The sequence below is a fragment of the Ixodes scapularis genome, unplaced genomic scaffold, assembly GCF_016920785.2.
Source record: "Ixodes scapularis isolate PalLabHiFi unplaced genomic scaffold, ASM1692078v2 PGA_scaffold0__279_contigs__length_252992795, whole genome shotgun sequence".
Taxonomy (NCBI): domain Eukaryota; kingdom Metazoa; phylum Arthropoda; class Arachnida; order Ixodida; family Ixodidae; genus Ixodes; species Ixodes scapularis.
The window spans coordinates 148,015,967-148,043,043 of NW_024609835.1; the positions used below are offsets into that span (position 1 = coordinate 148,015,967).

The following is a 27,077-nucleotide window of genomic DNA, read 5'->3' on the forward strand; positions in this document are numbered from 1 at the left end:
TAACCTACCAATCTGTGTATCCTTATCCATTAGTTCATTCGCCCACGACTGTGATCTACCGTGAAATGACGACCAAATTTGATGCCACACCTCTTCAAAGTGACCTTCGTGCGGTATCCAAATGGTGTAGCGTGTGGCAAATGTCTCTTAAAGGGATACTTCAACGAAATTTGAAATATTCCCGTCGTGTTCAAAAATAGGTTGAATATGACCCACAATATCCGTAAATGGAAATCGCACGTTTGTATTTTGATCCTGATGTCTGTATTTTTCGTTACAAACGGCCCACTCTGGCAAGCGCTCGGAGAAGGCCCAGCCTAGAGCACGTGACATCCAACGCAATCGTGACGTAGGTCGTCTCAAGACGAGCAAAGCTACGGCGAGGCTGACGTCGAGAGGATGGCCTAGTCGTTCCAGCCACCGAAGCGGCTGCTTTTGTACGAATTTTGAGTGACGGGTTAATCTTCTATAATCTTCTAGGGGGACAATAGCGACTTCTGCGACACACAAAAGGGATTCTCGGGAAGAAGGGAGTTCCTCCTTCCCCCCTTCTCTCGTCGTGGCCGGAGACGAGACAACCTCCGTCACTAGCTGTCAAGGTTCCTAGACGAGCATTACAAACGAGGCGCTAGCGAGATCCACCAGGTGCTCTTTGCTAATCGTTTAATTCGTTTTAAAATTCCTTTTCGAGACTTTTTTAACAAGATATTGGTATGTTCCATGTGATACTGCTCTTTTGAACACATATAGACCAAAAAAGGAGCGCCGAAATTTCGTTGTAGTATCCCTTTAAGACTAACAAATGTAAAGCTATGAAAACGTCTCGTGGAAACACGCACCACCATCGTACTCAATTTGCTTATACTGCACACATCATCGCCAATACTAATTATATACTTGAATATCTAAAAAGAAACTGCTCTTCAGCCCCCTTGTCCTAAAAATTAATTTTATTCAAAGCACTAGTTCGCTTAAAAATCGAGCATGCCGCAGCAATCTGGGGTCCCGGTCAAACAAAGCTCATGAATAACATCGAATCCATGCAACATCGTACAGCTGCAGTGCATTTCATGATCCGTAAATATCATGTCTCTTTTATGTCTTTTTTACAACATTCATAATTCTAACACCTCACTGAAGGGCTCACTTTTTGTCAAACCATCTTTTATTTTGCAGCGCGTCGATCATCACTTTAAAGTCGGCATACTTCACTGCAGAACCTCAGCGTTCATTGACTCCTTCATTCCTAGAACGTCCTCTGACTGGAACCACCTTTCCGCATGGTTAGTAAGTATACCATCAATTGATTGATTTAGACCTATATTGATAAATATTTTTTGCTAAAACATATTAGGCTGCATAATTTTTTACTTCCAGCCGTAGTACATTGTTGGCCTTTGTCCTTTATTTTGTGTGTTTTTTCTTGTGTATACTATTTTTACCCACACCCCTCTGTTATGCCCTTTGAGCCTTGAAGACATTGAAATAAATAAATGTCATGTGACCCAACGACCCCTAAATTATACTCGAGAGAGATGTCACTTCTGTGACCAAGTTTTTGTGACATCAACTTGCAACTTTGCGCCCCATTCGAAGAGCGAAGATAGACGTAGTTCTACGCCAAAAAAGGATACCTTGCGGAGCTTCAAACGGGTTCTTCTGGTAGTAGGCAGGTGCATAATACATGGGTAGTTTCCTCTCATTTTAGATGGCGCTTCCGTTTGTTAAATACGGAACGGTGTGCAGTGCGAAGTAGAAAGCGTATTTGTTTTACTGTACTCTGCAATTTTGAGTGTTTGTGGCGTAAAACCTGCTGTAGTTGAGTGCGAACACATTTCCTAGAGACACAGCTAGATTTTTTGAAGATGCATTGCTCTCGAGACTATGAGACAAAAAATTAAATAATTTTTGAGTCCCCATTTATTGACGACTTGTGATGAAAATTAAACTTGTGCCACTGTATCGGGGATTAGGATTATAAGTAATTGCTATCAGTTACTCCAAGCTTCTCGCTTATATTGATTTGAGAACCATTTACGGCTTAGTTAGTTCAAAGCTGATCGAAGGCCACTTTGAACAGGCTATCTATTTTTTTGTAGAAGCATTGAAAAGGGTGACATGTCTGTATACCCGAACGAAGAAGGTAATCCGACGAAACTTACCGACGTTGATGGGGTGCCCCCAGCCAACGACAGAAGCCCGGCGACCGGTCAAGTTCTTCATGGAGATTTCCCCAAGGGGCAGGCATACGGGCCTCACAAACTCGCTGAAGGGTACCTCTTTACTCAGCTCTAGCAGGGCCACGTCGTTGTTGTACGTCCGTACATTGAAGTTGGGATGTCTGTGAATTGCCTTAACGTCCACGTTTATCACCCGAGTGTCGTCACCCGTCGAGTGCAGGTCGACAACGCCCAGACGCACGCTGGGCAGCCCCGCTGGTTGCCTGCAGAGAAATAAGCAAGCTATCATCCACGAATCGATAGACTGCTTATACGAGAGATTTTGGTAGTTACTTTTCCTCTGCGTTCAATGACAATAACCACTCCTTCGCTGCAATGGGTTAGCTTGTTCTCTGCCGAACCTTCGAGTTTTATCCTGCTCTACTTCTCCGTTTGTTCGTAGGCGTCAATTGTGGTGCCTCAAAGGCGTCTCCGACTATAGTTGGTGGCAGGCTAAGATTTCTGGAAAAGCTGCTCCAACCTGTTTCCGTTTTACCAGTGCGAAGTATGGAGAAAAGGTCTGTGCCTCTTCTACAGCGTTCGCTCTGCTAAAGTGGAAACTGTCGGGAGGAACATCACCTGAACTCTTACCTTTAGCCGACTATAGTGTGTTTACCGCGTCCAATAAAGTGCATCGTCTCTTGATTTTTACATGATGAAGTCTTAGAGGAAGCCTCTTGCTGCCGGCCGCGATCCTTCCTGTTGGTGTCGGAGCTGCGGTGGTGGATGCGGCAGACACATCTTCTCTTTCATGTCGCTCTTTAGCTTAACAACACAAAAAAAATTGCGTTGCAGAATTTAGGGATCCTGGGTTCGATCCCCACCACTGCCCGTTTCGATCTGGATGAGCATCCTACCGGCTTGCGGTCGTGTATCGCTACTGCGTGGTGCACGTTAAAGACCCAAGGCTAGCGTTTGTACTGCACTGGCTAAATTGCTCATCTACAGCTTTGAGACAAATCGCCCATTGATGCATGCTACGTTCAGGCTGTATACAGTCGTGCGGCGGTGGTGGCGCGTCGGCGCCCTTCCGGTATGGGGTGGTGGGCGGAAGTGACCGTATAAGACATGCTTTACTGCTTTGTTCTTTTTCGTTTTTTTTTTTTTAAGAAATTAGGCAAAAAATGTGCCTTCTCGTCAAAACGCCACGGCGGGGACTGTACCAAGAGTTGTAAAAGGTTTGAAGGTCAGTTTTTGTGTTTCCCGCTGCTCGGTTCGTCCGAGAACGTGGATAGGGGCCGTGAAAAGGCAAACCAGACGCTGTGGAACTACAGTTGCTTGTGGGGGCAACACTTTGGGTTGAATTCACAGGTAGATGTGGTCGCCAGTTGTATTTGCTATGTTCCAACATGAAAGAGGGAAAACTGCCGAGCTCTCCGGACCACCCGCGGGTTCAGTGCGTCTTCAAATTCAAACGGCCGCCTGATCGTTCAAACTGTCGTCTGTTCTTTCAAACTTGTCTGCTTTTTGTCGTCTGCTCGTTTAAACAAAAGTGGCCCGCAGACCAAACTGACCCGGTGATTTCGATAAGAAGTAATTGTAGGCCTCAAAAAACTTAAAGGAGCTGTGCAACGATTTTAACGTTGAAAGGAATTGGCATCTTCTACTTTTGTTTTGCTCACCTTGACACAGAGGACAAAAACACAACTCCTTCCTTTTGAAATGTTGAGATTCCGCCACGTAATCGCGAGGCAAAAATTAGAATATTCCCCGACCTGCAGCCGCGAGCGGCGGCCATGAGAAACACGCGGCGTGACGTCATTGGGGGTCTTGTAGAAAGATAGCAAGTTGTGCGAATACCTGCTCGATAAAAGGTAACTTTTCTATAAATCTTCTCGTTCCAACATAAATATAAATGCGTCAAAAACCGGGTATCACCGACAAAACGTTTATTATACGGAGTTTTAGTGGCGCCACCTATCCTAGGTCCTTAAAACCGTCAGCTCTATCTGCTACCGGGAACAGCTGCCAGAAACCAGAGAGGGAGGGGGACAGGGCCGGACGGGTATGGCGGGACCCGGATGGAACTTTCTCCTTTCACAATATTGTTCGCGCTGCGCCCGCCAGCACGTGGTCACGCGGTCGCGAGCGGGTGAGTTCTCGCTGCTCACTGATGGATCTAGAGAGAGAGCTTCACCGGAACCCCGCGCAAACCCTATTGACATCACAGCGCACGTGACTCGGAAGATGGTGAAGGAGTTGAGAGGTGCCGGAAACCCCAATCTTTGTCTATTTTTAAAATAAAAACTAGGACATGCAAGCAGAAGCGGTTTTTTGTTCCTTACTTCAGAAAGGTCGAGACACTAACTGCCATATTATTTAATCAAAGAACTGAAACTGTTGCACAGCTCCTTTAAGTAGGCTCGGAGTAAACAGCAGATACAAAATGCTGATCATTGGTACCAGTGACCATCTCCGACTTGTTACGCCTGATTCACTCGGTCTGCTCCCGCTTCCGATTTTCAGTATCGACGTAGATCATCGCCGGTAGCGTCTACACTTTTACAGCACGAGCGACGTCGCGAACGAAAATAGCTAGAAGAATCTCATCATAGTATTGGCGTCCATCCTGCGACGTTCAAGGGAATGAATCGCTGCACGTCAAAATATTTGCGCAGCGTTTAGCGGCGTAACGAGCCTTGATAATTTCGCTCAAACGACTAAAGTGGTAAGACGAGACAAGACGACTACAGTGGCAAGATGAGGACGTAGAATCGCCAATTTCAACTCAAAATATGGCTTGGCAGCAGCAAACCAACATGACGCCTAAACTGTTCTTCGTTCTCGTGCAGCTGCTGATCATGGCATCCCCGTGGCCAGTCGACTACCATTCTACAAGTCACTTCGTCCAAGGAAACAACCACGCTACAGCGCTGATTGTAAACGTACACTTGCCGCGTGTGAACTTGCTGTCCTTAAACTTCACGTCGTATCGATAACCACTCCGCGTGAGACCCAGAGTTGCATCGTCACAAGTCACCAGACCATCTTCGACTACAGCGCCAGCGCCTCCGGGGTATAAAAGAGCGACTGAGGCCAGCATCCACCACTGGGCTTGGCAGCAGCAAACCAACATGACGCCTAAACTGTTCTTCGTTCTCGTGCAGGTTGGTCAAATTGATTCTGACTCTCACAAAAGCAATAACATCTGGCTTTTACTGCTGCCAAGCACCCAGGCATGTTCTGATTTCATTTCCGCTATAAGCTCCATAATCAAGTTGGCCTTGTCGGGCGATGTAGAACTGAACCCTGGGCCTACAACTCAGGAATTGCTTGCGCAGATTCTCGAGAGTCAAAACAAGATGGCTCAAGACGTAGCGGACATCAAAACGTGGAAATCGTCATTCGATCAAGCGCTTGCAAAACTTGATAATCGCTTAGATTCTATCGAACGGACGATTGAAAACCTGAGCATGGAAGTAAAAAAAATACAAGATTGCGAGGAGAAAATAACAGGTCTAACATCTTCCGTATCGCATATTGAACTGAAACTGGACGATCTTGAAAACAGATCACGACGCAACAACCTAATAATTTATGGTATTCCTGAGGTAGCTCAGGAGACCTTTTACGCTTTAAAAGAGTATGTAAGTGTGAACATCTTCGAAAGCATGCTAGGCGTCACGGTAACTTCCATCGGACGTTTGCATAGGCTAGGGAAAAATCAAAGAAACAAAGTGCGACCAGTTATAGTGCGGTTTTTTGACTACAATGATAAGATGGCCCTCTTGAAAAATGTTACGAAGCTAAAAGGTACTAATATCGCTATTGGCGAAGATTACTCTGTTCGTGTACAGTCATTGCGTCGTAACTTATGGGAGAGCTCCCAAGCCGAGAGAGCTAACAAACAAAAGGTTAAACTCGTCTATGATAAGCTCCTTATCAACGGTGACGCCTATGTTTGGAACTGTGATACTGCTCAGCGTGAAAGGCTGCATGCAGCTTCTTCATTTTCCCAACCTTGACGTCAACTTACAGGGCCAAGTAGTTTTAAGCTAATTAACGTAAATGCTCGTAGCCTTTTGAACAAGCTTGACGATCTTGACATTTTGTTAGCTGAGCATGACCCCGATGTACTGGTCATCACTGAAACATGGCTTCATAGCTCTATCAGTGACTCTGAAATTGTTCCCAGCGGATTTAAAATCATTCGAAAAGACCGGTGCTCTCGAGGTGGAGGGGTCGCAATAATGTTAAAAGATACGCTGAACTTTACGGTTATGAATGGTGTTGATGGAACCGAGTCTTGTTGGGGTAGAATAAACTCATTTTCTGCTCCCACTATTGTTGGTGGTGTTTATCGTCCCCCTAATGCTGACTTGTCGTTTTTAGAAAATTTATACTCACACCTCACGCCCATTGTAAGAAAAAATAAGCACGTTATTATTGCAGGTGACTTTAACCTTCCCAATATTAGGTGGGAAAATCTTTCTCCTTTGAACCACAACTGTACTGATTCTGTCTTGTTAAATGAAATGTCGTTCAATCTAAACCTGTATCAAACCGTGACTACAGCCACACGTGTTCAAGGTTCATCGTCAAATACTCTTGATCTCCTGTTTGTTTCAAGTGATGTCGCGAAGCGCACCTTTTCATGTGAGGTCTCGGAAGGCATCTCAGATCATCGCATTGTTGTTTTTGAATATAATCCCTCTAGTGTAGGTTGTGCTAGTCCTGCTCGTAGGAGCACACGCAGAGTGTACGATATTAAGAACGCGCTCGACGAAAGTGTTATTGACCAATTTGCAATTAAACATGACGTTTTTCTTAGTCTGTACTCTTCGCCAGAAAATAATGTTAACGAAATGTGGTTGTATTTCAAAAACCTAGTTCATGGGTGTTTGAATCTTTATGTGCCTAAAAGAACTCTCCGCTCCAAAAATCATAACAAACCGTGGTTAACGCCTAATATTATTCACTTAAAACGCAGAATTCATAGACTGCGCAAAAATAAACACAATCTTCTACTAGGAGAATATACTGACAAGATGAGGGAGCAAAAGCAGGTGTTAAACAATTCTATACGCAAATCCAAGTATAACTTTTTTAACGTCTCACTCCCTCGTATTTTAATAACAGACCCAAGGAAATTCTGGCGATACATTTCTCCCAAGAAGGAACAGCTAGATAAAATAATTGTTGACGGAGTAGACGTAACTGCGGGGAAAGAAATGTCCACCGCCTTTAACCAGTACTTTTCCAGTGTGTTTTCGCAAGACAACGGTGTCGAACCGAGCTCGCCAGATTTTCAATTTGCACAGTCACTGCCTGATATTGCCGTCTCTGAGGAAGGAGTGTTCGCTTCTCTGCTCAGTCTAGATACTAAAAAAAGTTCTGGTCCCGACGATATACCGAATGAATTTTTAATGAGATACGCGGAATGGTGTTCTAAATATTTATACTGTTTATTCGAAAAATCGCTACGAGAAGGTTCAGTGCCAGATGATTGGAAATGCGCAAGAGTCGTTCCCATCCACAAATTGGGGAGCACCGATGACACTACTAATTATAGACCAATTTCTTTGCTCTGCACGGTCAACAAACTGCTTGAGCATATAGTACATAATCATATTTCTTCTTTTCTCGAAACAACCAACGTTATTTGTTCTCAACAACATGGATTCAGGCGTAAGCTCTCTACGACTACGCAACTTACGGAAACGGTTCATTATTTTTCGGAAATTATTAACAAAAGGGGGCAAACGGATGTAATATTTTTAGATTTTTCGAAGGCCTTCGACCGTGTGTCACACCCCAAACTTCTTGTAAAACTATCTAAATTATTACCAAATGGCAAAGTGCTTCGGTGGATTAAAGACTACCTATGCAATAGGAAACAGCTTGTTGAGGTAAAGAAGGAACGATCATCATTACTGCCGGTGCATTCAGGTGTTCCCCAGGGATCCGTGTTAGGCCCTCTCCTTTTCCTCGTTTATATAAACGACGTAGTAAAAGATAACATAAACATAAATTTTCGCCTATTTGCCGATGATCTGGTTATATTTTCTGAAATTAAAAATGGCGCAGATCAAGCTAATCTCAATTCGAGCCTGAAAAAAATCAGTGACTGGTGCCAGACATGGCAAATGCAGTTAAACCTTGAAAAATGCGTTTCGATGACAATAACGCGTAAAAAGTCTCCGTTGGTCTTTTCATACAGTTTAAATAACTCTGCTCTGCAACAAGTTTCTTCATTCAAATATCTTGGAGTCACTATATCTTCTGATCTCAGATGGAATGCCCACATTGACTCGCTGTGTCAGAAGGCGATGCTCAAACTGTGGTATCTGAAACGTAACTTAAGACACTCTACATCTGCAACAAAATTAATAGCCTACAAATCTCTCATCAGGCCACTTTTATAATATGCTGACATTACTTGGGATCCACACACATTATCGAACATAAATAAACTCGAAAAAATACAAAAGAGGGCACTAAGATTCATTTACAACAAATACAAAAGATTAGATTCTGTGAGTGCCCTATACAGCATAGCCGGTATCCAGCCCCTCCAAACGCGTAGGAAAATTAACAGACTCACTTTCCTATACACACTGATAAACGATGGGTTTAGAATAGACAGGTCACGCTATGTCACTCTAAAATCTGCGATAAGCACACGTAGCTACCATGCCTTATCACTTACAGACTATCAATGCCATACCGACTGCTTCAAGTTTTCTTTTTTTCCTAAAACCATTACTGAATGGAATGAGCTGCCTTTTGACATCGTAAACACGACTTCCATCCAATCATTTAAAGCCTCGCTCTTTTCATTATTTAAATAACCTCGAGGCTACTTATTGCTTATTGTTTTGATTTTGTTGTGACTGCTGTCTGTTAGCCAATTTTTCTATGCACTGCTCCTGAAATAGTTTGGCAGCTATATATCTCGAACTAAGTTGTGTTGGTCGTTTGTGTATATAACATCGTTCAATGTCTTGTTCGCTTTCTAGCGTAAATGGTAAAATGTACATGGCAAAGTGTAATGATGCTCACTGTTTCGTTTCATTGTTGTGCAGTATTTCGGTTGTCGGTTTCACGGTTTCTGCTCTTTAATATGTTCGTTGCACTGGCCTTGTCCCATATTGTACGTTTCAGTCATTGTTTAGAAGCCCGTCCTACAACGCCCTCCATGAGAAGGCAGTAGTATCTGTAAATAAATAAATAAATAAATAAATAAAAAATAGACTACGCAGACTCACACATACGCCGACAACGTGACATTCCAATAATCTATTGACGCGAGACGCGGTGCTTCTTGCCCACACTCCATTGCGCATGCGTTCGAACAGACGTCTGCTCTTTCAAACTGTCTGCATTTTTGTCGTCTCCTCGTTCAAACCACAGCGGCCGGGAAACCAAGCGTTGACCCGGTAATTGCGATAATAAGAACTAAGTGCAGGCCTCAAACAACTTTTAAGACTGAAGGTTGGTTGGGATAAGTCTGCTCAATGTAAACAGTAGATTCAAGGAGATTTTGATCATTGTTACCAGTGGCCATCACCGACTTGTAATGTCCGATTCTACTGTCGATTTTTAGTATCGACGTACACCATCTCGGCTACGGTCCACGCTTTTGCAGCCCGAGCGACGTTGCGACTGAAAATAGCGAGCAGAATCTCATCGTGGGAGTTAGGCTTTAGCGCCCATTCTGCGGCGTCCACGTGAAATGAATTGAAGGACGTCACATTTTTCACGCGAAGTTTTAGGGTGTATCGAGCCTGGTTAATTTTTCTGAAGCCGCTCACGTAGTCGGAGATTGTTAGGAACACCTAGAATCAACAATTAAAACGCGATAAAAAGCCCGGGGACTCACACCGATGTTGACAACATCGCATTTCAATGGCTTGATTATGGGCGACGTAGAGCTTCTTGCCCACCCTCCATCGCGCATGCGGGGCACCGGTGGCGTCCGCTAGAGGCGCTCCGGTTTGTTTGTAATCCTATTTGTAAAATACACACGCCGCCCTTTACAAAACATTCGGCAGCCAAACTTTACCAAAAAAAAAAGGATAAAAAGGTAGCAATTGCGCGATTTCCTCACTGCTATTGACGCCAAGGAGGATAAAAGGGTAGGAGAGGGCATGACGTCGGCCGCGTGGCCTCCACAAGCCATGCTCTCTTGACGCCTCGCCTCTTTCTCATTTTCCTCCTTGTCCTCCTCACTTATCAGGACAACGTGACAACATCACGTGACCGTAGCTAGCCTTCGTCTAGCCTTCGATATGATAAAACCTACCAGACGGAGCGCGCGCAATCCTGCAGGGAGTCCTTCTACAATCAACCATCCATCTCACACGTGACATGTCACGCGCACCAATTGCCAGAGAGATCTACGGTCACGTTGGTTTAAACTTTTTTATGACTAGGCTTCACCAATATTGCAACTTGCCCCCTTCTAGTACTTATAACCTCCAGTACTTATAAGGAGTATTCACTGGCGGCCGTAGCTGTGTGCGCCACTGCTGAGCGGGTGCTGACGCCGAGCTTCCACAGTTCTTTCGCCGCGTGCATTCCGAACCATCAAGATTGCCGGTCATAGCAGCCTATTAATAGGAGCTCGCTCTGAGCATGCGCTCTAAAGAGCACCCACAAATATGGCGTCCTTTGAATACTTCCTATAACCCAAGCGGGCACGAGAAAAAGGGAGGAACGAGGTTTTTCTCCTTCTCTAGGCAGACGGGAGGGCAGTTCCGCCTTCCTGCTCCATCTTCTTTTGGTTTCGTTTTTAGAGCACTTCGCGCGCGTTGTTTGATAGACGTTATTGAGTTGATTAAGGTCCAGCGGCAGCGAAGGCCGCCTGTAATTCGGTCTCCCAGTCCAAACATGCATGGCATCTAGGTTGCATTGACGTTTTGACTGCACATTTTTACAAACTAGCAAAACGAAGCCGTTAGAAACAGCCAAGTTTCCGATCAGTGCCAGCGTCGCTACGTACGTTGCGCTAATAGCGAGTTCATTTCACTTGCACTGGCACCGTTTGAGTTCTCTCCCAGAATGCATCGCACTCGCAGTGTGTTGCACGGAGAACTGGAGCCCTAATCTGGACACTTGGCGAAAAAGTCGGCGAGAAATCTAGCGCCGGGATTGGTCACCGCCGCACTTGACCTTGGCGCCGGCCAATCATAGCCGCCGGATTTCTCGCCCACTTTTTTGCCAAATGTCCAGATTAGGGCCCCTGGAATCAAATGAACACGCCAAATGCGCCGAGTGCAGAAGACAGATGCAGCCGCCATCTATGTTGTAGAAAAGGTACCAACCTCAAACCGAAACTAGCACCTTTCTGTTCGGAGTGATGAAGGGGGGTAAAGGTGGGTGAGGAGGAGTGGCAAATGCCGCGCGCCGACATCCTGGGCCCCGAATGAAAGATCGTGAAAGAGAGTGACAGAAAACGAGAGAAAAAAACCGATGTTGCCAGCTGAAGGACGGCAGTCGCAATGGTAATCGCGAAGACCGAAAACTGTCAGCAATATAAATAGTGATTATTTAACGTTGTAAACTGAATTCTGAGCTACTCTAATGCTTATAAAAAACAGTATACTAATTACGCTGCATTAACTTCCCTTCTGTTGAAATCTCGGAAATCTGGTGTTTGCTCGGTTTCATAATCCTGGGGCTCGCCCACTCGCGCCCCGCCCGCGAGGACGGTTATCTGGTTTAGTTTAGCGTTGACGCGAGGCCGTACATCTTCGCACTATGCAAAAAAAAAAAAAAATGCTTCGAAAGGAACGCGAATATCTTCCCACCGGTAAGTTCGCGGATTGTTGAATTTTGTGAAACTGCTCTGATGATATAATTATATTTGTGAAATCAAAGGCAGCTGGTAACAATGTGTATGACCCCGAGGGTCTGCCTGCATGCTCTGCTGCTTGCGGCAGTCAGAATGCATGGGAAAATGGCCGACCTTTTCCTCTAGAGTTAGTATGTACGATCTCTATTTAGTGATGGGTGTAAATGCGAGAGTGGCAGTCGCTACCAACGTATATCTACAAACGTTGGTCGCTGCAACCTTTAGTTCTCATTTGCGATGACTTCAAGCAATTCGGCTGTCGTAGAGACAGTTACAGACGGCGTAAATTTCCCCAACCAGCTGTTTACAAAACAGCTGGTTGCTCTTTACAATCGCTTACACTGAAGAAAACTAATGATGCTGTCAGAGCAGAAGCTTGATCCGTTTGAGCAGGGTATTATATGTGAACCACTGAAAAGGTACGGCTTAAAACTAGTCTGTTGAAATATCCAGCAAAACGTTTCGTGGGACTTTCGATTTCGACCGTCATTACAGGCGGATCAGATATTAGAGACTTTTAGTAGATCGTTCCGATACCTCGGATAGCCCCGATAACGATGCTATGCATGCGCGAAGGAGGCGGTGGCGGAGTATCGGGTATCGTTATCGGAGTCATGGGAACGATCTACTAAAACTCTCTATTAGCCTTGGTGAGGGCGTCGAGAACGAGAGCTTTCTCGAACACAATACAATGGGGCAAGTTAGCTGACGCAGGTAAATGTTCAACATGATGGTGTTGCCCAAGCCTTGGCTAAAGTCACTATGTTTAGCTTCCTCTGGTGCTTATGGGGCACTCACAGGTTTCCGCTGAGGGAGTTTTGTCGAAAAATGTTCAATTTTTCACCCGCACACGGATGGTGATAAACATCTCGGGGGCCACTGATGTGTTTGTTCTCAGCATTCCTTTACAGCCTGGTATATTTCAGCGTCTGTACGGCAACAGAGCGACTTAAAACCTGCAAATAGAGCACGTTTTGTCAATTCCTTCCTTCCTGAAATAGCAGACGCTCACAATTCAAGCTCGTCTTTGATTACGTTGCCCGCGGGACGCGATTTCTATCAGAAAATCTACTTTTTTTCCCTTCGGTTCCGCGACGCATCGTAGCAGACGAACCCTCATCGTCTGCTCCCGCTCCTCGCCGGTGCGAGGCATGACGGGATTGCATTTGGCGCACTCCCGATTTCCTCGGTGCAGCGAGCGCATGCACGCGTGGGGTGCCAGCGCTGAAACCAACTCGGAGAGTGCAACCACTCGTGGAGTGCCGGCTGAAACGAACCCGCTCTATGCTGCGAGTGGGGACGCGTGGGCACGAGTGCCGTGAAACGAACTCGCTATTGGATAGCAGTCTCCAGATTGCGGAACGACTTGTTGACGTTGACGACGTCATGGAAACTGCGGAAACTGCACCCAAGACAGATCGATTTTGCTGCCTGGTTCCTCCGTGTCTTTTGTACAGCGTTCGGTTCTGTTTCCTGCATGATGCCGAGTGCCAACCGGCAATCAACAGGGTTTGAGTTTCCGCGTGCCAGCAACATCGCGATGGCAGTGTTGTGCGTCGAAGACTGGAATTGTCACCGATGTGAACGTGTGTTCGCGTATCAGTGGGGTAACAACTAGCTGAGATGACGTAAACGTTCGCACGTTGACACTGCTTTACGTGAAAGAGTTTAACACCGCTTGAGGGATTAAGGCCCGTACACACTTTTGCGACCTCTTAAAACTGGGTTCCTTGAAACCTCTTACAACGAGAGGATACACTGGCGCCTTCTATTGGGTAGCAATGTAAATTTGGCAGTCCGGCATATTTTCTATTTCTCCTGAGCATTATCCTATCTATCTTGGCTCGAAAAACTTGTGTCAATATTACAAACAAGCCTTTCTCATAGGTATTACGCACATTTGACCTCGGAAACACCGCAAAAGCTTCGCTTTTGCGAAATGCAGTTCCAGGATCACCGGACATATAGCGCCAGCGTGCCAGTGTGTTCTCTCGTCCTAAGAAATCTTGAGAGGTTTTAACAAATCTCGTCTCTCTCGCTCGTACTCGGTTGCAAGAGTGTAAACGGGCCTTTACTGTGCAATCGATCGACCTGCGGATAGTCATGTTAAAACGCAGGTCTCAACCGTAGTTCCTATTGTAGAGTGGCGAAGGTGACTGTCGTCTGGGATGTCTTGTTGTTCCTTCCACGATAGCAATTACGCTCTGGAGGAAGGACTGAACAGGCTTGACATATTACGGAAATTACGTATATTTAGTAGTTACAGATTGGAATTCTAGCAGTAGGGGGAATGATAAGTAAAAACGACAAATACAGCGATTCTTTATATTGCTGTTTAAATATACAACGGTTCCTGGAGAAACTGCCCTCCAAGTGACGCGCTGGGATGGGCACAAGAAGTTTACGAGCTCACAACGGCATAGCTCCGTACACAACACCTGCCGTAACTCCCAGCTAATGAAATGCCCCCTCAACAGAGTTTACTTCAAGACTACAATTGCAGCCTCACGGGAAAAGCGCAAAAACAAGAAAAAAAACAGATACCGCGATAGAAAAGCTGCCGTACTTCGCGCTTTTCTACGACGTGCCTTGCGGGGAAACAAACACATGGCTTGGAACGGGATCCGGACATTTCGGTGAAGGACGTTTTGGTGCAGGGCGTTTCGGTGCGGTCTTTTTGGTGCACGGACTTTTCGGAGCAAGGACTTTTCGGTGAAAGGACATTTCAGTGTACGGACATTTCGGTGTACGAACTTTTTGGTGCACGGACTTTTCGGTGTTAGATGGTTCAGTGCACGGACGTTTCGGTGCACGGACTTTTTGGTGCACGGACATTTCGGCGTAAATATGTGGCTTAAATTATTTATTAAGATTACAATTGAATTTTTATATCTGTAACTGTGTTTTATTTTTTTTTTTAAGAGCTTGCAACCTCTTCGATTTGAGCAATTCTCAATTTAAAGCAGCGTTCACGGTTCACTGTTTTTTTTTTTTTTGTGGTTAGAGAACTTTAAGAACGACAAAGTAGCCCCAAAACGTACAGTTTTTTTTATTATCACTAAAAGTGCAAACCAGAAACCATGGCTGAGTTGATAACAAGGCAATGATTAAACTTTTACAATGAAAAAGCAGAGTTACTCGCCCAACATTTGGTGGCAGTAGTTTGATGAAACTATATTGCAAATATGGTTATCTAGAGTTAATTCTCTAAAATGCAACACCAGCCAATCTCACACAAACTACTGTCACCATATGTATAAACCTTGTATAAATCTAATTTTGCATGTCCTTCTGGGGGACCTGGTCAACCCGAATGGTCAACTCAAATGCCAACTTTTCAAATAGCGAAGCCGTGTGGTCATTGGACAATTAGCAGAAAGGGGAAACTCGTCGGAAAGGGCAACGTGCCCCAGGGCAATTTGTCGGACTGCCTAGGGTAGATGAATAAAAACAAAGAATAAACATAGGGACGGACAGAACAGCACCTCGGTGCGGTGTTTTCGGTGCAAGGACCTATCCGTGCAGGGACTTTTCGGTGAAAGGACATTTCAGTGTACGTTCATTTCGGTGTACGGACTTCTCTATGTTTATTCTTTCTGTTTTTATTTAACTTCACCGACGCGCTCACGTCGAACTAAAACAGGGGTAGAATTCGAAATAAAATGTTTCTTTCAATATTGGCTTTCTTTTCGTAGTTTCGTCAAGTTCCTTTTCTTTTCAACTTGTCCGGAGAGTCCGCCAGATTCGACAGTGCGTACACATCTGTAGAAAGATATTTAAAATTGAGGCGTATGACAGGTCCCAAGAGGAAGTAGCTTCCCCCGCTCAGCTTAAGGGTGAACGGAGTATAGGAGTGGTTGCCGGACAGAGTCCTGCTTCAGCCTTTGAAAGCTGCAGAAAACACGCTTGCTTTCTGCGCGCGGGGTTCTTGCTTGATAGCGACTGGAAATAAGAACGATTCCCAACCTATGTCGAATTCCACTGCTCGTTTAGGAGCGCGCCGGGATCGACTTTTCTGGAGCGGGCCTATTTCACTGGGCGATCGCGATTAAGACGGACATGTTCTACTCGTCAGTTTATATCCGCTTCCAATCAGATCTCGATTCGGACTCGAGAAAAGTCGCTTCGCCGATTTCAGCGGATTCGACCAGGACGCAGCCTGGCCAGTCTTCGACTCGCCCACGTGACTTGCTTTCTCGCCGGGCATCTCGCCTCGGAAGAATTTCGTAACAATCACTCGCGGAGTGCCACCCGCTTCACTGCTGCTGCTTGATGACAGGTTGTCGTGAAGTTGCTCGAGCTGCTCCTCCTGCAGCAGCGGCTCGAGTAGCAGTGACGACGAGGATCGCTTGTATGTCCCGCACGAGTTCGACTGTCTTTTTGGACCACCGCAGCAAAGGCTGAAAATCTAGACGTACTTGGACACCATTCACGAGTATTACGATGAAGAGGCAAGGGGGCTATGGTGATGCACATCGCTTATAGACACGCATCTTTCACATCATGCTTAACTTCGCTCTCGCGTTGAAGGCCTGTTGTTAGCGCCGCTAATGCGAAATCATTTACTTCGAGAAGCAGGACCGCGGGAAGGTGAATGACGGGAAGGCATCCACCAATCCTAGGGGAGTGGTCACCTTTTATTCTGGATCCGGAGGCGGAGCGACTTCATCCAGATCGCGTGCCCCATCTCGGATCTGGTCTACTGAACCTGGCGTGCTCCAAAACGACCAGTGGAATTCGCCATTAGTGAGTAGAAAACGGTATATTTCTAAGTCGCGAACGTTGAAAGACGACTGCTATTGAAACTGATCAAAACGTGAGTGACCAGGTAACGACCACAAAAAACCAATAAACAGGGAACTCCTCAATTTTTATGTGTATTTAAGCCACCCAAAGTTTGGAATAAAAGTAACATTGAAATTAATTGATTACTTCGATATCATTTTTTCAATATCTTTAGTGAGGTAACTTTTTTTAGCTGTTCAGAAGACTATAGAGAAAATAAAAAAAAAAAATCTCGTATTCTGATTGTCTATGTACCGAAAATATCCATGCACCGAACTGTCCATGTATCGAAACGTCCGTGCTCCTGAGAAGACCGCACCGAAACGTCCTACACCGAAACGCCCTTCACCGAAACTCCATACATCGAAAAGTCCTAGACCCCTTAGAACCGCAGTGAATTGGCTTGTTTCGTCGTCTTTTGTAAATAATTACAGCATGAGCGTTTGCATTTTACTAAGTGATTTATCCACTGAAGCATTCAAAATACATTCGGAAGTAGAACATTACTGAGAACAAGCAACGTGCTGGAAATATTATTTATTGCTTAGGTGCCCATCAAGAAAATCCATACTTTCAAAACGACTAGTATAAGAGGCAGAAGCGCAGAGGTCGGAATTAATAATTGGGGCAGTGTACGTTGACGTTTATTTTTGAATGCGTTGTCTATGAGCTCGTAACTGTTCAGCTGATGCTTGTGTATGTAGATCTGTGTATCGTGAGCAAACATTTTTGTGAGCCATGAATTTGACGGTACCTAGCACCACCTAGCCTAGCTACTTGCAATTAATCTGCTTGTCCCTGCATCTGGTGGCGAGCGATTTTACCTTCTTTCATTTTTCGCAATATTTTCTTGTTAACGTGCGAAAATGAGCCAAGAGGCTGCTTCGAATTTACTTTCTTGAGAGCGGCTTTTGGTTTCGCTAATGGATTACCTCTCCTCCGTGATGTGCGGTGCTGACGAAGGAATTCTGGCTCGAAGAATAGCAAAGGTAAGACGTAAAGTGCGCGGACTATAGCCCAGAAAATACGGTCGACATAGCTTATTCGTTAAGCCTTATTGTGCTTGATTCGCTCAATTCTGGGACACCATATTGAGATGCAGACGACGGAGAAACTTAGCCTCCATGCTTTCAGGGACGAAAGTTTTTCCTTTTCTAAAACGAAATAGAGTACAAGAACCTTTAGACAGGTATAGACCGTTTTCTTCTAAAAGTGCAGGAGTTGGGATGCCGCAACGAGAGCGTCTTGCGTTCGTTCGTATACATTCTGCCTGTACTTCCACACCCAACCGCCAGGATCACGGTATCCGACAGTATGACGTACCGGCTTTAGTGATCAAATTTGCTGCCATTTCGAGATCAATTTTGACGTATACTAAAGTCCCAAGATATAAGACGTGATTCAGGCACCGCAGCGTTGACGCAGCGCACTTGCAAACACTTTCTACAGAAACTGTCCGCCATTAAACTGCAAATGCTCCTTATAGAGTTTCAGTTGAACCCTCTCTACAATCTAGGCGCTCTAATCTCGGGTTTGTCGGGTTGCGCCATCTCTCGGCAGCACATTGATGTAGCCTAACACCGTCTGTTGATGTAACTCAAGCTCGGCGGCCCTCGGCGGCATTTCTCGTCGCGAGAAACTCAACTAGCGACATTTTGATCGTGCTGGTGCGCATCGAGAACTTAAAAACAAGACAGACACACACCCACACACAAGGAAAACATAGGGGGATCCGGAAGTAATATTCTGCCACTCTCATGGCAGTCGGAAGTGGCGCGAACACCCTGTGGAGAGGATATAACCGTCACGATAATTCGGTTACCTAACTAAAAGCTTTAATTATAATTTTAATTCGTGAAGATGGAACATATTGCTCCAATTAGAAACTTGCCGATCGTCACTGAAAATAACTATATCAAGAAATTAAAAAAAAAAAGACTTTGAGCACCTGGGAACCACGGATGTGGGCTAAACTGACCACTCATTCAACAGGGGCAATACTGGTGGTGCGCGGATAATAATCTTATCAACCTCGTCCGTTAATGTTCAACGCGTACGCATGAAATCAGCCTATAACTCACGTCGTCCGTCTCCTGCCGCTGACGCAGACTGCTGCCGTAAGGATGTGCTTGGGAGAAATGAGAGCACCTCCGCAGATGACTTTTTTCTCGTAGCCACTCTCCTGCATAAATATGGCCGCCTGCACACATACAGAGAGTCAGGTTTATTCCTTTGCCTATCTTTGTAAACAAACGCGCTACTGCCAGCTATAGGCTGATCCCTGTACACTTTCGTTTTTCTTAGTATTTTTACGTTCTGCTGTTGAATTTAATGCTAAATAAAAAAACCTGCGCAGGATTTAAGGGACGTATTGCAATTACTAGTATTTTTTTAAAGAAATGTCGTATCTCTCAATTTCTGTACGTTGCGGAATTGCAAATAAACGCGCTACTTGAAGTTTACTGAGGCACGAAATACCTTGGCTCCTTCGTGCTATCGACTGTTGCAGAGTTGGGTGAATATAGCGTGTACAATGAGGCCTCGAACCCGCTTCCCACGGTACGCACGAATTTGTCGCTCAAAACGTCGCTCTGCGATTTACTACAGAAGCACGACTGGAGGGCGGAAGTTTAGATTGAAGTATGAACAAAGGAACCTACCTCGTTCAATAAAAAATATGAACTAAATATTAACCCGCTAAAAGCAACATACGACGGCGTTTCGCATAGAGTGCGTCCCGTCTGCGGAATGCTGCGACAGATGTTAAGCGTCGAGAGCGCGCTGGCGTTGAGCATTGCAGAGGATCTTAAAGTTTTGACTGGACTTCCTTCAGCGCGTCGCGCTATCTCTAAAGTAAGAACATCAAAGTGCGATATTTTTTTAGCAAAAATAAACTAAGTTCAAAAACAACTATTTAAATCCCTCATAACTCCACGCCCTCCCGCCCCCCCCCCCCCCCTCCCCCCATTCTTTTTTTTTTTTTTACAGAGATGATTGGTTTAGGCTTTGATTCCTCATGTTTCCAATGTTGCGTGATCTATCAGCAGCCCAGAAATCAGCAAAAACATGACCATGGCACCGTTTACAAAACAACGCCGTAGGTCGCCCCAAACACTCGCTTATTGCTTATTTGAACGAGGTAAGTTTATGTCTTTATATTTTCAGTTCAAACTTCCACCACTCGGCACATATATAATGTATATAGCAACGTATACGTTGAAAAGCTGATTATGGCGAACTGTCTAAAGTGGGTTTGAAACAGTAGTGTATACATGCTGCAGAGGGGTGCAATAGTCCCACAGCCGTATATATAGAGACTTTGGTCAACGGAAGGACCGGGCGGAGCCAGGGCGTGCACCAGACGCAGATTCTCTCCCAAACGTGGTGGCGGCGAGGCAACGCAAACCGCGCAAGACGAAACAGCGGTATCACGTAAGCAGTAGAAGAAATGGAAAGGATGCGGACACCGTTGCGTGGAGGAAGAGGAGAAGGGTATCAAACGACGTCTTTCTCAGATATATACATAAACGGGAATGATTTTGGATTTGCCACTCGCGCTGTGGTAGAGCCACCAAGAGATCCCCTCCGGGACGCTTTGGGCATCCTCTTTTTTTTTACTCTCCTTCCCTTTTTCCGTGACCGCCTTTCTTTGGGTTCTGACAGGCGCACACCGCAAGTGGCGAGTGCGTGTTTCTATGGATGTATCGTGCGAAACCTAAAATTTTAATCAGAATTAACTTTTTTTGTTCGTGAAAAACTGATTTATTGTTGTAAGGGTATAGAAACCTTGTTGAAATCTCTATGTTCTACAAATATTCAGCAGAAAAAAGCGGCCAAAGAGCTATGCGGGGAGCAAGTCGTCTGCTTCTTACGCAGGTGTTGCGGTGACCTCAGAACGACGCCGAGTTCTGATTGGCTCTGATTAGAAGGATAGTGGGACCTCACTGCTAGATGCCTTGAGGTCTACCCACTATTTTTTCCCAATCAGGCAATAAGTGCTTGGCGTTTTGACGTCATCGCAACCCCTGTGCAACAGACAGACAAACCTTCCTTTTACGTAGTCAGTGGATAGACAATTGCACATATTTTCAATAGAATATCTACAGGGTGATTTTTGTTTAAGCTTTATAGATTTGTTTGAAAAAGCCGTGAGAGCTTCAGTTATGCTGTCTGTGCGTGTGAGTTATACGGCCAGGGGAACCTAGTACAGGGGGGTAATCCTAACGATCAGTCAGCTAATTAAGTACGTAGAATGTGTTCATTAACTTTTTAATTAGTAAAAATAGACATATGGTTTCAATAATAATTTTATAAACTTGTTGAGCGTCATTGAAAACTACTAAATAATCTCTCTTTAGAAGGATATAATGCAGGGGCAGCATTTTACGGCGTTCCGTAAAAACGCTCCTCTCGTACGCGTTTCAAGGTTTCGGTTTCTTGTTGGAGCGCATCTCTGCGCCCACGGTCCTGCCCCCCAGTGGCCGTGACGCGCAACACACATGCACTATACTCCCCCCCATCCTACGAGGAAGGCAAGGGGAGTGGCTTCGTGCCGCGACCACCGGGGAGCAGGACCGCGGGCGCAAAGATGTGCTCCGAAAAAAAAAAGAAAGAAAACCTATTGAAACCTAAAAACGCATACAAATTTTGCGTTTTTTTTTTGTTTTTGTTTTGTCTTTTTGTTTCTCGAACGCCGTATAAGGCTGCATCTGTCTTATATCTTCCTAAAAACAGTTGATTTCGCGGCTTTCGATGATGCTTAGCAAGTTTACAATTAGAACCATAAGGCTATTTTAACAAATTAAAAAGTTGATTAACAAATTATATTTAATTAGCCGACTGATCGTTACGATCAGCCCCCTATACTATGCCCCATGGCTGTATGCAGAAAAGCGCGTAAGTGTAGCCTTCACGGCTTTTTTTTGAACAAATCAGTACAGCTTAAAAGAAGAACAGCATGTATAGCCTCTATATATATACTATTTTTTTTTTATAAGACTTCATTAGAAAGTGGATGGTTCTGTCGTTTTGGTTGTTGCGAACGCAACTGTCGCAAATGTGCGAACCAGTCTTTATGTTGATGAGGGGGGGGGGGGGCATTTCTGCGGTCCTTTACGCCGTATTCACACGGGGAAAAATGCGCAGAGGGATATGCGTGCAACGACAGCGGACTCAGTTCTCTTCTCAGTTTCCTCGTCCACAGCAACCAGGTGCCGGGAGACGGCTGTCAGCGCTTGTAATCAAATTTGGCGCTTTCGACTCCCGACACCAAAGCAGACAAATTTTGCGGTTTCCATGCTTGACACACACACACAAAAAGAAAAAGCGTTCAATGCAACGTACATATAAAACAAACTGACTCTCCGCTAAACTGGAATTGTTTATACTAGAGGGTTTTAGTAGGTCGTACGCTGCGGAAAGTGGGCCCAGAGGGCCCGTGTTTAATCCATGCTTCGAGGTAACGGCACGGGCTTCCGCTAGCAAAGCGTAGTTCTTGAATACGGTCTACTAAATGTCCGTACAAACTGGGTATCCCTCCGGTGCTCAGTTGACATCGCAGTGCTACATGTCAAAAGCCACATGTTTTAGTTGCATTACGCGAGCACCAGGGAGAAATCCCCGTGATTTCTTCCTCACGTTAATACCCCGCCTGAGACTCATATAACATTTTCCAACTTCGCGCACGTCTGCTTAGATTTGAGGGATAGCTTCATCGAATCAAGGACAGGTAAGTAGGGTTTCATGCTCTGACTGGCTACTTACCTCATCATGAACGCGTGTATCTGTGTTGATCGGTATACATGATGTGTATTAGCACCAACCAGAGGCCAAATGCACTTTTATTGCAAACGGTGCACCTAGCCTTCGAACCATTCAATACGCCACAGCATACAGTCGCGATATTAGTTAATTATAGTACAATATATACGAACCATCCAGGGCCAGTCTCCAGGCTGAGGGGATTTGGGTCCAACAATTATGGAACCGGCCCATTCTGCGTGTCCACAGCCTGCAAAATTCAAAGGTGGCCTAAGGATCGTTAAAATGAATAGTTTATACCCTATAGTTCTGAAGATGAGTAATAGCAACTTTTTCTCGACGCTGTCGGATTTCCAGTGCGTATGTCTGGGTTTATTATTTATGAAATCCCAAAGCAGTGATAATCTCCACGCTTTGAGTTTGTGTTTCTTAGAAAAAGTTAAATCGGTGGATCGGGGACTGAATGATTTAGCGCACCTCAGCTTTGAGGACGTGTAGGGAAAGTTCGCGCTAAAGAGCCCAGGGATACTGGGTTCAATCCCCACCACTGCCCGTTTAGATTTGGATGAGCATCGTACCGGCGTTCGGTTGTGTATCACTACTGCGTGGTGCACGTTAATGTTCCAGGCTAGCAGTTGAACTGCACTTGCCAAATTTATCATCTACAACTTAGACACTGGACGCCCATTAGGGATCACTAGCTTCTTGCTGTATAAAGGTACATACAACACAATTAGTGTTATTATATTTATTATTAGATCTAGATTGAAAAAAAATTATATGGATCACACTGATTTTATTAACGATTAAAACTACAAGGATACCGTTCTTCGCCAATACATAAACGTCCGAGGCAGGTAAGTATAGTGCAAGCAGACGATTAACAATTAGGTGTTTTAATTTGAATATGGCACAGGCGCTGCCACGGAATTATGATTCGTTTCCGTTGTATGCTTATTTTCCCAGAATTTGCCGCCCTACTTCGCAGGGCTTCAGTAAACGTCGAATGAACAACGTACAATACATATAATAGAACAATCTACAATATTGCGTATTTATCGCATCAATTATTTTTTTTAATCTTTGATTTATACCGTCTTAAGTTATCGACTACACCTTCGTATAGTTTGCAAAGAGCTTACTTTCATTGAACTATTGTGCCACGCCCTGATGTACCAAGAACACTGCTAGGAGCAGGATGTAGTTTTCCATCTGAAACAAAAAAAATGCGCGCGTAAAATAAAAATCGAACCTTCCACAGAACTCTAAAGTGTGATGAGAAACCATTTGATGCTATGAGAGATAATGTTTCCTTAGTATTGCAACTTCAATATCCTGCTACCCCTGCATGATTCTCTTACTTTCGGTTGTTCCTTATTGAATCGTGTTTATCTCGGCTGTTAACATGAAACATTTCATTATAATGCCTAGGACCCTTGAGGGAAACGTGTACTCGGCCGTGTTCGTGCTGTACCTCTCGGGGAAGCTATAACGGCAATGTTATTCGCAATGACAGCAGAGAGAAACGGAAGGATGCGAAGACCGTCTTTTATCCGGTCCCGAGGTTCCTGACGGAAACAGAAGTCTCAAAGATAGAGCCGGTGAGTCCAAAGGAAGGCAAGTGTGCTTTACGAGTGGAACCTGATAAGAGTTGTCCAAACAGCTGCCGATGCACTGCGTGTACAGAGAAACAAAGCAAGTTATATTTTAGACGTTTTTTTGTTTTCCCCTTTAACAAGCAAAACTGTATATGGCTAGGTTTCCATGCATTTTTGGTATCCGTGTGCAAAATAGGTCAGAAATTCCATCTAAAAATGCTCCATTGTATGGAAATGCATATACGCCCCGTCACCTAGATATGCATTTCGATAAGGAAAGACGTCGAAACATGGGATAATGGAGATGCATACGAGAACAACGGGCCTCCTCCCGCTCTAGTCGGGTGACGTCATTGCTTTACATATATATAAGCAGCAGCTTTTATGCAGGCTGTTAAAAAAAAAAAAAAAAACTCAGGCCAAATCGCTCCTAAGAAAACTAAGCATCGCACAGAAAAAAAAAGTTGATGCCGTGTTGGTGTGTGCCCAAGAGCCTATTAAGGAAAAATAATAACGTTTAAAAAACATTTTTTGTTTTGTTTTTAGAAAGTAACTTTTTATTTGTTCATTTTAAGGCCATAGCCTCAATTAGAAACTTACTGGGTATTGTCAATAACCCCTATATCAACCCTTTTTAGACAATTATAAAGCATGCCGAGCATTTTACCATGCTCTGAAAAACCCTTCGATTCTGACGCGTACTCTGGTTTTGGATTCTTATCCAAGCGCATCTTGGCGGCAGCTGTCCTGCCCTCTAACAGCCGAAGCGCGGAACCAAGTCCAGACAATTCGCTTTACTTCGTTTCAGCTTCGGTCCGAGCGCGGCCGATGTTTTTCGCCGAAGGGCCAATCAAAAAGCAAAAGAGACACAACGTCATGGTGCCTCTTTCGCTGTAATTGATAGGACCAGCCGGTATTCGCCGTCTCTCTGTGCGTGCTCCTCCGCCGGCTAGTCCTATCAAGCGCAGAGATCACGTCATGACGTTGCGCCTTTTCCGCTGTTTGATTGGCCCTTCGTCTCATAACATCGTCTGCGCTCGGACATAAGGGGAAACAAATCATAGTCTCTCGCCTGCCCGCCCGCCCGCCTCCCTTCCCTCTCTCGTAAAAAAACAAAGAAGTGTAGCGCGCGCGCGTGGCCAGGCGATAACGAACGTCTCGCTGTTCGAAAGAGCCTGACATGGCAAGAGTGAGCTTTGACTTTTGCGCGCTGGCCTTGGTTCCGCGCTTCAGCCGTCGGAGGGCAGAACAGCTGCCGCCCAGATGCGCTTGGGTAAGAATCTGAAACCAAAGTACGCGTCAGAATTTAAGGCTTTTTCAAAACATTGTAAAACTCTCAGCATGCTTTATACTTTTCTAAAAAGGGGTTGATATAGGGGTTATTGATAATGCCCAGTAAGTTTCTAATGAAACTATGGCGTTCAAATGAACAAATAAAAAGTTACTTTCTAAAAAAGAAAAAAATATATTTTTTTATAAACGTGATTATTCTTTCTAAATGAGCTCTTTGGCAGACACCAAAACGGCATCAATCTTTTTCCTGTGCGATGCTTAGTTTCCGGAGGAGTGATTTGTCCTGCGTTTTCTGAAACACCCTGTATATGTAAAGCATATGATTTAACGTATAGATTGAACCCTAGCAACGAATCTCACCAAAATTGTAATGAAACCCATTCGTGTATATCATAGTGATCGCAAAGCAGTCATCACTACCGTTTCAAATGATGTATATATAGTGTAAATAAACCTTCGGTGAAGTGTTCCTTATGTGTCTCTTGGTGAATGATTTGTGGTGGTGCTGTACAGCTTCGCTGGCCAACATGACGTTCCCCTAAATTTCTAGCGCTATCGCTTGGGAACGAAAACGAACTATGGCCCACATACGCTAAAATAAACAATCTCAAGATTATTGAACTTCTATGTAGCTAGAAAATTTGTATTGATATTGTGGGAAAGGTTATGATCACTCATGTATGATCACTAGCAATTGTAAGAAGCAATCAGCACTTTCTGGTGCAAAACTTCCGCCCTTTCTGAGGTGGCAGTTCTGTACAAGGATTGGTGAAGGACACCAGTGGAACTTCTACGTGAAAAGGAGATAAAAACAGCAATAAAACCTGCAGTGTTTCCCCCAAACTGGATGGAAGTTGCTCCCGAAAAAGGTAACAACAGACGCCCCGAAGTGTAGTGTTATCCCCAGGGTTGTAAAAGTTACTTCAAAAATTTACCTAAGATACAGTTACAGTTACTCATACGAAAATGTGCCTAGGTGAGTATCTAGCTACTCGCTTAAAAATGTACCTAGGTAAAGGTACAGTTACTTCAAAGGTACTTTTTATTTTCACGTCAAGTATTTTTCTCAAATGTGTCACATTATTATTAAAAGTAAATCCTTTGTACACAAAAACAAGTTCGATAAACATGCTTTATTGGAGTCAATGGGCCCGCCCTGTTCCCGCCCTGTTCCCGTGCCTAGCTACCAGCGAAGTCAAAGCTAGCGCGAGCCCAATGCCCTGTGCATTCCTGAGTCCTGACTCGCGCGTGGCCTCGTGCAGAGTGGGCACCGTTACGGGCTCCATGCGCGCGCTTGTAGCTTCGGCTGCGCTCGCACCGAAACAGAAACGAAGTATAGGAGGTATTCACTGGACGCCATATTTGAGGGCGATGTTTAGACCGCATGTTCAGAACGAGGTCACATTAGTAGCCTGCCAAGACCGGCAACCGTGATGGTGCTAAATGCAAGCTCCAAAAGGACTGCGGAAGCTCGCCGTCAGCACGCGCTCAGCAGCAGCGCACACGGATATGGCCGCCAGTGAATACTCCCTATAGTTGAGTTGCACCAAACTCTGGATGTAGTGCCGGTAAAGCCTCACCGTCCTTTTCGGAGCACAAAGCACTGCGCGACTCGCGCGACTACGG

General features: G+C 44.9%; 1 protein-coding gene across 1 annotated transcript; it reads right to left on the reverse strand.

The window, feature by feature from the left end:
- Window positions 1–1,943: 1,943 nt before the first annotated feature.
- LOC8027662 (proclotting enzyme) lies at window positions 1,944–18,989 on the reverse strand. Its single transcript, XM_040220804.3, has 3 exons — window positions 18,882–18,989; window positions 2,163–2,443; window positions 1,944–1,957 (listed from the first exon to the last, which is right to left on the reverse strand). The coding sequence occupies exons 1-3, from the start codon at window positions 18,986–18,988 to the stop codon at window positions 1,944–1,946; spliced, it is 402 nt and encodes a 133-aa protein (XP_040076738.1). The 5' UTR covers window position 18,989.
- Window positions 18,990–27,077: the final 8,088 nt, after the last annotated feature.